Source organism: Palaemon carinicauda, chromosome 1, assembly GCF_036898095.1.
Source record: "Palaemon carinicauda isolate YSFRI2023 chromosome 1, ASM3689809v2, whole genome shotgun sequence".
NCBI classification, from domain to species: domain Eukaryota; kingdom Metazoa; phylum Arthropoda; class Malacostraca; order Decapoda; family Palaemonidae; genus Palaemon; species Palaemon carinicauda.
This window is the reverse complement of record NC_090725.1, coordinates 114,907,468-114,919,967: the sequence shown is the minus strand read 5'-3', so window position 1 is coordinate 114,919,967 and position 12,500 is coordinate 114,907,468. Positions and strand designations below refer to the sequence as shown.

Sequence of the window (12,500 nt, the reverse complement as noted above, 5' to 3'; positions counted from 1 at the left end):
AGGTAAGCGCACCCGAAATTCTCTCTCCCCGGGCCTGGAGGGGCCTTCATTCTGCTTCTAAGTATGATGAGGACGGTTGTGTCCCGAAGAGAACTAGTGGTGCATGGTTTTATGGGGTCGTGAAGGAAGTCGGCCATAAGCTAACGAGAATGCGTTGTAAATGCAACAAGGCGTTCGTTAAAGGATTGTTTGAAATTATCTTCCGTAATTAATGTTTTCGTGGTATTCTTTAAACGTCAAATAATGTTACCTTCAAAGTTACAGTTCATGGATTTTTGGTACTTTCTCCTACCCTTAAAAAACCCGTAAATCTTAATCGGATATTCTCTGTAAAAATATACTATACTCAGCCGGTTTTTTTATTTTATTTAAGGATCATTTAAAATTATCTTTCGTAATTAGGGATTGTTTTCGTGCTATTCTAAAAACGTAAAATAAAGTTACCTTCAAGGTTGCAGTTCATAGATTTTTGGTACTTTCTCCTTCACTTAAAAACCCGTAATTTTAATGGGAAATTCTCCGTAAAAATAAAATATTCTGAGCCGTTTTTTTTAAGGATTATTTAAAATTATCTTTCGTAATTAAGGATTGTTTTCGTGCTATTCTAAAAACATAAAATAAAGTTACCTTCAAGGTTGCAGTTCATAGATTTTTGGTACTTTCTCCTTCACTTAAAAACCCGTAATTTTACTGGGAAATTCTCCGTAAAAATACAATATTCTCAGCCGTTTTTTTAAGGATTATTTAAAATTATCTTTCGTAATTAAGGATTGTTTTCGTGCTATTCTAAAAACATAAAATAAAGTTACCTTCAAGGTTGCAGTTCATGGATTTTTTGGTATGTTCTCTTCTACACTTAAAAAACCGTAATTTTAATGGGAAATTCTCCGTAAAAACATGCTATTCTGAGCCGTTTTTTTAAAGGATTGTTTAAAATTATCTCTCGTAAATAATGTTTGCGTGCTATTCTTTAAATGTAAAATAAAGTTACCTTCAAGGTTACAGTACATGGAATTTTGGTACTTTCTCATACACTTAAAAACAACGTAATTTTAATCGGAAATTCTCAGTAAATATATACTATTCTCAACCGTATTTCAGTAAAATGCAGGCGACCGTAATGTTTACCCTAGTTGGTTATTATCTTTCACGGGTTGGTGACCATAATATCATTCCTTTTACGTCAATATATCCGTTTTTTAAACGGTAAAAATCCTGGGTGAAAAATTTTGTCAGGCATTTACCGTTTTTAGGCAAATTTTTTACCAATTTAGTAGTACAGTTATTATCTTTTATGGGTTGGTGACCGTAATATCATTCCTGTTACGTCAATATATCCGTTCTTAAAACGGTAAAAATCCTGGGGGGGGGGAAAATGTTGTCAGGCAAACAACGTTTTTAGGCAAATTTTTAAGTGTAGTTGTACATTTGTGCACAACTTAAAACTAATATACTTTATCCTTCTTTCCAGGCATTCATCGTTTTATAGGCCAGATATTTAGCAGTGTAGTTGTACATTTATGCGCAACTCAAAACTAATTTACTTTATCATTCTTTCCAGGCATTTAACGTTTTTCTAATACAAATTCTCAACAGTGTAGTTGTACATTTGTGCACAACTCAAAAACTAATTTACTTTATCCTTCTTTCCAGATTGTCGCTTTTGTAAACGAGACTGTGGTCTTCAGCAACAAGACAGTGAACTCATCAACTTTCACATACCATCTGGCGCCTCTGGTACCCGGGCACACATACGCCGTCAGCCTATCGGCCCTCTCAAAAATGGGCTCAGGCCCCACTTCCCGACCAATCAGATTGCAGACCGATCCGGCGTTGCTGAACCCCTTGGCCAATAGACACGCTGGTTCCGAGGGTGTCGTTAGAGAGGCCTGGTTTATTGTACTCGTCGGAGGTACAATGTTTTTCCTGCTGTTGGTGTTCATCGTGTTACTGTACATCAGGCGATCACAGAACAAGGGGTCGAAGCTGCCTGCTCTCAATGGTAAGTCTTCAGTACAAAGTTTGTGTTTTTTAATTAAATTTTTTGTCTCTACCAAAATTCGTCTTTTCAAACTTCATCGCTATGAAGAAGATAAACAACATAGGTGACAACACATTCCCTTGGAGTAATCCACTGTTCACTGGAAATTCATTTGATAGGACTCCACTTTAATGATGTACCAGTGTTTTATAATTAATTTTTTATCTCTATGACGTACCGGGGCAGTACTAGTCTAGTTATTCTACACAAACTAGTCTTTTCAAACTAGCTCTATGAGATGGATAAACAACGTAGGTGACAACACATTCCCTTGGAGTACTCCACCGTTCACTGGAAATTCATTTGATAGGACTCCACTTCTATGATGTACCAAGGCAGTACCAGTTATTCTACACAATGCCCCGTTACATTATTAGATCTAAATGCAGGTCTTCTAAAATCTATCTAACTTTTATAAAGACATCTTCGCTTTTATGGTTTAAAATTTATTTTCGTCTTATTCTTTATTTCTAACAAATGATATCAGCGTCAATGACTCTTATTGTTTATTTCTAAAAAAATTATATCAGCGTCAATGACCTTCTATGTCAGGATACCAGAAAACTCAAATTCAATCAATATAAAAACTATCAAACATGTTAATGTTTCCTGGCTATTCTGAGATCGAAAATACCTCGTGATATTAATGGCAATCTTAGAGGTTTCCAACTTTCCCCTTCTCGTTTCTCATTAATGCTTCTTTCCCTAAAAGCTTTTTGAAATTAAGCCAAGGATCCGATACCCTGATCAGTTATACTGAGTTATAACAGAACTCGTTTCTTACATTATTTCTGAGTTGGCGGCCTATAGAGACGTCTTTCTAAGAATCCGTGTTTTAATGTACGAATTCACTTGTCTGAATCAGTTTACTATAGTTACCTGGTGCTTGAATTACATTTCAGTCTACATAATCGCCATTTACAGATGCAAATATAATTTTCGTTCAATACAATTGAGATCTACATTTTAAACAAGTTTGGTAAGTGAACAAAGCATAGAAACCTTCAAGAAATTTAATTTGTGAACAAAGCTTAGAAACCTTAAAGAAATTTGGTATGTGAAAATGCTTAAATAAATTTGATAGCTAAACAAAACTTAGAAACTTTATAAAAATTTAATTTGTGAACAAAGCTTAGAAACCTTCAGGAAACTTGATATGTGAAAAAATCATAGACACCTTAAAGAAATTTGACATATGAACAAAGCTTAGAAATCTTCAAGAAATTTCATGTTTGTAAACAAATCTTAGAAACCATAAAGAAATTTTATATGTGAACAAAGCTTAGAAACCTTAAATAAATTTTATGTGAACAAAGCTTTGAAACCTTAAAGAAATCGGATGTGAACAAAGCTAAGAAACCTTAAATAAATTTGATAAGTAAACAAAGCTTAAAAACATTAAAAGAAATTTGATAGATGAACAAATCTTAGAAATCTTCAAGAAATTTCATGTTTGAGAACAGATCTGAGAAACCTTAAAGAAATTGATTTATGAACAAAACTTAAAAACTTTTAAGGAAATTTTATAGGTAAACAAAGCCTAGAAACCTTTAAAAAAATTTATATCTGTAAACAAAGCTTAAAAACCTTCAAGAAATTTGATAGGTAAACAAAGCTTAAAACCTTCCAAAAAAAATTATATCTGTAAACAAAGCTTAAAAACCTTCAAGAAATTTGATATTTGCGAACAAAGCCTAGAAATCTAAAAGAAATCTTATATTAGTGAACAAAGCTTAAAAACCTTAAAGATATTTTATATGTGAGCATAGCTTAGAAACCTTAAAGAAATTAGATATTTGTGAATAAAGTTTAGAAACCTTAAAGAAATTTGATATGTGAACAAAGCTTAGAAACCTTAAAGAAATTAGATATTTGTGAACAAACTTAAAAACCTTAAAATAAATTTGATATGTGAACAAAGCTTAGAAACCTTAAAGATATTTTATATGTGAACAAAGCTTAGAAACCTTAAAGATATTAGATATTTGTGAACAAACTTAAAAACCTTAAAAGATATTTGATATGTGAACAAAGCTTAAAAACCCTAAAGATATTTCATATGTATACAAAGCTTAGAAACCTTAAAGATATTTGATATGTAAACAAAGCATAAAAATCTTGAAGATATTTGATATGTGATCAAAGCTTAAAAATCTTACAGAATTTTTGTGTGACGAGAGCTTAAAATCCTTAAAAGAAATGTGATATTAGTGAACAAACTTTAGAAACCTTAAAGATATATCATATGTAAACAAAGTATAAATATCTTGTTAATTCCCTCTAATTACAATTATCCGTCATTTTCCTGAACATAATTAGATTCTAGTTTCAATAAAAAAGAAAACAATTATATAAGGGTATTTCAATGAACAAAGGTTTTAGCCTCCTATACTATTTTGTAGAAAATCGTGCTAACTTTGCACGTTTTAAATTTCATCATGAACATGATATTCCAATGTGGTAACGTCCCTGACTGGTCGCAAGACTGGGGTTCGATTCCGGCTCAAACTCGTTAGTTTCTTTGATCGCTGCAACCTCAACATCCTTGTAAGCTAATGATAGGGGGTTTGGAGGAGCCTACAGACCTATCTGCTGAGTCATCAGCAGCCTTTCCCTGGCCCTCCCTGGTCCTTGCTTGGGTGGAGAAGGGGGGCTTGGGTGCTGATCATATAAATATATGGTCAGTCTCTAGGGCATTGTCCCTTGCCCCTGCCATTCATGAGCGGCCTTTAAACCTTTAAACCTTTCACCATGGAACCATTTTCTTCCCTGTATTTTTTATCATTCCTTTCCACGAATTTCTTTCGCCCAATCCATTCTTCCAGGCCTTAATCTAACCCGTTTTTTTTTCCACCCAACTCCAATTCTCCACACCCTCAAGAGCTCCTCCCAAAACCCTCATAAACATTTTCTTTTCAGCCGAAACTATTCCTCATCCACAGAAATTTCCTCTTTTTATACCAGTCGACTAGGGGCCCAACACCCCCAAGTTAACGTGCCCCCCCCCCCCCCACCCCTCCCCCCTCTTAATTCCCCCAACCCCACTCCTCCCATACCAATTCTTTAACTCCTCAAAGGCAAAGTGAGAAGAAATACTTTCCTTCTTCCCATTTTCCTTCAAGGGAACTTTTTCTCCCCGCACCTCTAATCACAGTATAATCTCTAGGCCCTGATTGATATAAAGCTACTGTGCTCTTGACTCCTTGCTACCCCAACCCGCCAATGTTGTAATCACGAGCACTGTAATTGCTTGCAATTGCTTGCAATTGCTTTCCTTTTGCACGATATACATCTCCACCGGCAAAGGATATTGACCGGGCCACGGTTCAATTGGCACTTGCCTGGCACTACCCCCGTACTCCAACTGCCCCGTGGGGCAATTTAGCGCTCGGCTTATTTATAAGGTTTTAGTCGTCCTATTAAATGATTTTTCTTAACGCATTACCTTCTTCCTCCGCCTCGTTCTTCCGCCGTGTGAAATTCATGATCCTTTTCGTCATGTCATTCCTTAGGCAAATCATTTCACAAAGAAGGAAAAATGGAAAATGAGGAGACAAGAAAGAAAAGGAAATTTGTAACTGCGACTTTTATAACCTTCATTTTTGTAAGACCCGTGGATTTAGCTCCTCTCTCTCTCTCTCTCTCTCTCTCTCTCTCTCTCTCTCTCTCTCTCTCTCTCTCTCTCTCTCTCAATAATCATTCCTATATTTGCATTGTCATTTTGCAATCTCTCTCTCTCTCTCTCTCTCTCTCTCTCTCTCTCTCTCTCTCTCTCTCTCTCTCAGGCCATTCTCTTTTCCTCATATTCCTTCAAATGATGCTTATGAAATGTCGCGATCTTCCAGAGGTTTAATCCCCACTCCTTCATTATTCAGAATCCTTTGGTAATGCCCTGGAGTACGAACTGTGGCAAATAGCGCGGCAGTAAAAATGGGGGCGAAATTTAAATGCGTGTTTACAAGGTACAATTCCAAATCACTATCACTCAAACTGCACGGTTCCTTTAACGTTTATGGCATCTTGGGCAATTTCATAATTCACTCTCACAGTAATGGTTATTTCTCGCCCATCTACAACTTGTCGGTTGATTTGACAGAGGTGAATAAATGAGGAGTTGGGATTTTATTTTCAAATTCTTAATGATGGCTGGAAATGGATTGGCTAGGGGTGTAATTTTGTGGAAATTGTATGAATATTGTTTGGACTTCTAACATCGTTCATTTCTTTGAAGAGTTCAATACTAAAATGCTTATCACGTTATTCTCTTCTTTGAAGAATTTGATGATAAATGATTATTCTAATAGTCTTTTCTTTGAAGAATTTGATATTGAAATGATCATAACATTATTCTTTTCTTAGAAGAATTCAATACTAAAATTATTATCACGTTATTCTCTTCTTTGAAGAATTTTATACCAAAATTATTATTATAATATTCTTTCTTTTGAAGAATTTGATACAAAAATTTATTATAATATTCTTTTCTTTCTAGAATTTGATAATAAAATTATTATCATATTATTTTCTTTGAATAATTTGATACTCAAGCGATATAATATTCCTCTCTTTAAAGAATTTTATACTAAAATTAAAATAAAATCGCTGCTAAATAATTTGCAAAATATTCTTCCAGTAAATTTCATTGCAATGAAAATTATGTTATTTGTTGAGGATAACTAAACAAATGAGGATGATTAAACAAGTCTCCAGTGCCTCACTTCACTCAATGCAATTAGTTCACAACAATATGTAAGAAATAATCTTCCTTATACCATTTCTGTATTTCATTTTTATAGTTTGCTTTGTAAAGGTCTGTAGAAACTGCTATGAATAGACCTTTACCAAAACTCGTTCTTTTCTTATAACTTCAATTTATCCATATCTTCTGGCAATAGCAGCAAACAAGAAAATTATTTACTATACTATACCAAACTGAGTTACGTACTGTTATTATTATTATTATTATTATTATTATTATTATTATTATTATTATTGGTTGTTGTTGTTGTTGTTGTTGTTACTAATAGCTAAACTACAACCCTAGTTGGGAAAAAGCTGAACGCTACAAGTCCCAAGGGATTCAACGGGGAAAATAGCGCAGTGAGGAAACGAAATAAGGAAACAGAGATGAGGAAACAGTGTACCCTCTTCCTCTTGTTTTTTCAAAGTATTTTATAGCCTATATGTGAAAGATTTATTTTACGTAGTTATTGTTCTTAAAATATTTTATTTCAGTAGTTAATTACTTCTCATGTTGTCTCCATATTTCCTTTCCTCACTGGGTTACTTTCCCTGTAGGAGCCCTCGGGCTTATAGCATTCTGTTTTTCCAACTAGGGTTGTAGCTTAGCAAGTAATAATAATAATAACAATAATAATAATAATAATAATAATAATAATAATAATAATTAATAATAATAATTGGTTAGAAAAAGAACATCCCAGCTATTTTCCTTTACCTTTTTCCAGTTCTTACACCTTTCTCTTTCTCCCTTCTTCTGCGATTCAAGTCTTCCTCTCTTTATCTAGTTAATTTAGGTTAGAAAATGAACGTTCCACCTGTTTTCATTTACCTTTTTCCAGTTCTTGCACCTTTTTCTTTCTCCCTTCTTCTGCGATTCAAGTCTTCCTCTCTTTATCTAGTTAATTTAGGTTAGAAAATGAACGTTCCACCTGTTTTCATTTACCTTTTTCCAGTTCTTGCACCTTTTTCTTTCTCCCTTCTTCTGCGATTTCAAGTCTTCCTCTCTTTATCTAGTTAATTTAGGTTAGAAAATGAACGTTCCAGCTGTTTTCATTTACCTTTTTCCAGTTCTTGCACCTTTCTCTTTCTCCCTTCTTCTGCGATTCAAGTCTTCCTCTCTTTTTCTAGTTAATTTAGGTTAGAAAATGAACGTTCCACCTGTTTTCATTTACCTTTTTCCAGTTCTTGCACCTTTTCTTTCTCCCTTCTTCTGCGATTCAAGTCTTCCTCTCTTTATCTAGTTAATTTAGGTTAGAAAATGAACGTTCCAGCTGTTTTCATTTACCTTTTTCCAGTTCTTGCACCTTTCTCTTTCTCCCTTCTTCTGCGATTCAAGTCTTCCTCTCTTTATCTAGTTAATTTAGGTTAGAAAATGAACGTTCCACCTGTTTTCATTTACCTTTTTCCAGTTCTTGCACCTTTCTCTTTCTCCCTTCTTCTGCGATTCAAGTCTTCCTCTCTTTATCTAGTTAATTTAGGTTAGAAAATGAACGTTCCACTGTTTTCATTTACCTTTTTCCAGTTCTTGCACCTTTCTCTTTCTCCCTTCTTCTGCGATTCAAGTCTTCCTCTCTTTATCTAGTTAATTTAGGTTAGAAAATGAACGTTCCACTGTTTTCATTTACCTTTTTCCAGTTCTTGCACCTTTTTCTTTCTCCCTTCTTCTGCGATTCAAGTCTTCCTCTCTTTATCTAGTTAATTTAGGTTAGAAAATGAACGTTCCAGCTGTTTTCATTTACCTTTTTCCAGTTCTTGCACCTTTCTCTTTCTCCCTTCTTCTGCGATTCAAGTCTTCCTCTCTTTATCTAGTTAATTTAGGTTAGAAAATGAACGTTCCACCTGTTTTCATTTACCTTTTTCCAGTTCTTGCACCTTTTTCTTTCTCCCTTCTTCTGCGATTCAAGTCTTCCTCTCTTTATCTAGTTAATTTAGGTTAGAAAATGAACGTTCCAGCTGTTTTCATTTACCTTTTTCCAGTTCTTGCACCTTTCTCTTTCTCCCTTCTTCTGCGATTCAAGTCTTCCTCTCTTTATCTAGTTAATTTAGGTTAGAAAATGAACGTTCCAGCTGTTTTCATTTACCTTTTTCCAGTTCTTACACCTTTCTCTTTCTCCCTTCTTCTGCGATTTAAGTCTTCCTCTCTTTATCTAGTTAATTTAGGTTAGAAAATGAACGTTCCACCTGTTTTCATTTACCTTTTTCCAGTTCTTGCACCTTTTTCTTTCTCCCTTCTTCTGCGATTCAAGTCTTCCTCTCTTTATCTAGTTAATTTGGGTTAGAAAATGATCGTTTCAGCTGTTTTCATTTACCTTTTTCCAGTTCTTGCACCTTTTTCTTCTCCCTTCTTCTGCGTTTCAAGTCTTCCTTTCTTTTTCTAGTTAATTTAGGTTAGAAAATGAACGTTTCAGCTGTTTTCATTTACCTTTTTCCAGTTCTTGCACCTTTTTCTTCTCCCTTCTTCTGCGTTTCAAGTCTTCCTTTCTTTTTCTAGTTAATTTAGGTTAGAAAATGAACGTTTCAGCTGTTTTCATTTACCTTTTTCCAGTTCTTGCACCTTTCTCTTCTCCCTTCTTCTGCGTTTCAAGTCTTCCTTTCTTTTTCTAGTTAATTTAGGTTAGAAAATGAACGTTTCAGCTGTTTTCATTTACCTTTTTCCAGTTCTTGCACCTTTCTCTTTCTCCCTTCTTCTGCGATTTAAGTTTCCTTTCTTTATCTAGTTAATTTAGGTTAGAAAATGAACGTTCCAGCTTTTTCATTTACCTTTTTCCAGTTCTTGCACCTTTCTCTTTCTCCCTTCTTCTGCGATTCAAGTCTTCCTCTCTTTATCTAGTTAATTTAGGTTAGAAAATGAACGTTCCAGCTGTTTTCATTTACCTTTTTCCAGTTCTTACACCTTTCTCTTTCTCCCTTCTTCTGCGATTTAAGTCTTCCTCTCTTTATCTAGTTAATTTAGGTTAGAAAATGAACGTTCCAGCTGTTTTCATTTACCTTTTTCCAGTTCTTGCACCTTTCTCTTTCTCCCTTCTTCTGCGTTTCAAGTCTTCCTCTCTTTTCTAGTTAATTTAGGTTAGAAAATGAACGTTCCAGCAGTTTTCATTTACCTTTTTCCAGTTCTTGCACCTTTCTCTTTCTCCCTTCTTCTGCGATTCAAGTCTTCCTCTCTTTATCTAGTTAATTTAGGTTAGAAAATGAACGTTCCAGCTGTTTTCATTTACCTTTTTCCAGTTCTTGCACCTTTCTCTTTCTCCCTTCTTCTGCGTTTCAAGTCTTCCTCTCTTTTTCTAGTTAATTTAGGTTAGAAAATGAACGTTCCAGCTTTTTTCATTTACCTTTTTCCAGTTCTTGCACCTTTCTCTTTCTCCCTTCTTCTGCGATTTAAGTCTTCCTCTCTTTATCTAGTTAATTTGGGTTAGAAAATGAACGTTCCAGCTGTTTTCATTTACCTTTTTCCAGTTCTTGCACCTTTCTCTTTCTCCCTTCTTCTGCGATTCAAGTCTTCCTCTCTTTTTCTAGTTAATTTAGGTTAGAAAATGAACGTTCCAGCTGTTTTCATTTACCTTTTTCCAGTTCTTGAACATTTCTCTTTCTCCCTCCTTCTGCGAATTAAGTCTTCCTACCTGTCTATAGTTAATTTGGGTTAGAACATGAATGTTCGAGCTATTTCTTTTACCTTTTTTCCAGTTAATTTGGGTTAGGACATGAACTTTCCAGCTATTTTCATTTGCCTTTTCCAGCTCTTACACATTTCTCTTCCTCCCTTCTTCTACAATCTAAGTCATCCTCTCTTCCTCTTTCCTCCTCTCCACGAAAGCATCCACGGCCACCTAGCAGTTTCCCAACAACCATCTCTCCCCCTCTTTGCAAATCACGACAAACTGTCAGCTCCAGACGGAAGCCTGGAATGGGGGGTGGGGGGAAACTGTGGGACACAGGAGGAATCACATCCCCCCAAAAGTAAACCTCCGGTTCCCCACGTGCGTTAACAAAGTGGGGAGTCTCCTCCCCTACGTTCCCCTACGATCCCCAACAGGGCCAAATGCAGCAGCCGACCCGGTGGTCTACCGTATGGCCTACCTTATAGCCTACCCTATGGCCGACCCTAGAGCCTACCCCGACCTACAAGGACTGCTCTCACCGTCACAATTTCCTCCTTTTTATGGCGTCCATCTTCTGGCCAATACGACCATTAAAATGTTTCGAAACGGTGACTCGAGATGGAAAGTCGCGGCGTCATGACGACTCTGTCGTAATTCTGTCGTAATTCTGTCGTAATTTGGTCGTAGTCGTTGAGGAGTCGTAATACTGTCGCAATACTGTCGTAGTTTAGTCGTAGTTGTTGAGGGGGATTTCTTTTCACCACATAAAGAACAGGGAACTTAAATTCCTCTACATTTAAGTGGTCCGTTTTACCTAACTGGCCGAAGAAAATAGTTCTCTGGCAAAAAAAAAAAAAAAAAAAAAAAAATATATATATATTGCAGCTGTTGAGTAAATTAAAAGGAATGGGTACAAAAAATGTTATGGCGGTGACTGGACCCACGAATCTAATTTATTTTCCCCCAAACTTCTGTTTTCTCGTTTTTAGTTTTCTGTGTAGTTTTTTTTTTTTTCAAGCCATTTTCTCTTTAAAAGTTGCGATTCCAGACAAATTATTCAATAGTTAACATATAAATGAAACAGCGAATGTATAGTTTGTGTTATAGAGATCATTTTATAAAACTGTGAATGATTTCTATTTTTCGTTGGTGGAGTATAATAAGCAGGAATTCCTTTTTAACTTGAACTTACGTCAAAAAAAAAAATAAAAAAAATTATAATCGGGGATTCTCCAAAAAAATAAAAGGTTCTCATCTCAATTTCAGTAAAATACAGGGAACTGTAATTTTCTCCCTACTTTGTTATTAATTTATACGGATATTTTACTGAAATATCACACCTTAACGTCAATATATCCATTTTTAAAACTGCAAATGCAAGGCAACATTTTTTCCAAGATACCTAGTTTTTTTTTTTTTTTTTTTTTTTGGGGGGGGGGCAAATTTTCAACAGTGTACACTACAAATTAAATCCAGAATTACTCTTACAGACAATACAAACACTGATTTTATAGGAATCATTCATTCAACTCCTGGCTACACTGTTACAAAATTTGCCGTAAGAAAACGATAAAAATCCTGGGACAAGTATTGCCAGGTATTTACCTTTTTAAGAACGAATATAATGAACTCAAGGAGTGATATTATAGTCACCAAAACGTAAAAGAATTAATTCAAGGTAAAATTACGGTCGACTGTATTTTACTGAAATACGGCTGAGAACGGTATATTTTTACAGAGAATTTCCGATTAAAATTACGTTTTTTTTTTTTTTTTTTTTTTTTTTTTTTAAGTGTAGGTCGAGACGAAGACTTGTTTCCTTGCATGATAATAAAAAATCCAATAAAATATCCTTTTATTTTTTAACAATCGCGCGTCTGAGGGCCAGACTACTATAGCTACTAAGCAGACCACAACTCCAGTACGAAAACAATCTTCCACTGAACATCGCCGGGCCCTGGGGGAACGTGTGAATATCTGCCCCGCAATGGTGCAGAAAAGAAAAATCAACAGAAGGGCACTTGCTACTTGAAAAAATACGATCTTCAGTCGTTTTTTTTACAAAGTCTCTTGGAAGGTTAAAGCTACAACTTCGCCTCTTCTCAATGAGGCTTTCCCAT

At 35.1% G+C, this 12,500-nt stretch overlaps 1 protein-coding gene across 1 annotated transcript in view; it reads left to right on the top strand.

Moving 5' to 3' along the window:
• LOC137651096 (protein sax-3-like) overlaps positions 1–12,500 on the top strand; it is a 745,749-nt gene that overhangs the window by 682,525 nt on the left and 50,724 nt on the right. The window contains 1 exon segment of the mRNA XM_068384236.1: positions 1,654–2,002. Within this exon segment, the coding sequence (XP_068240337.1) occupies positions 1,654–2,002 (349 nt within the window).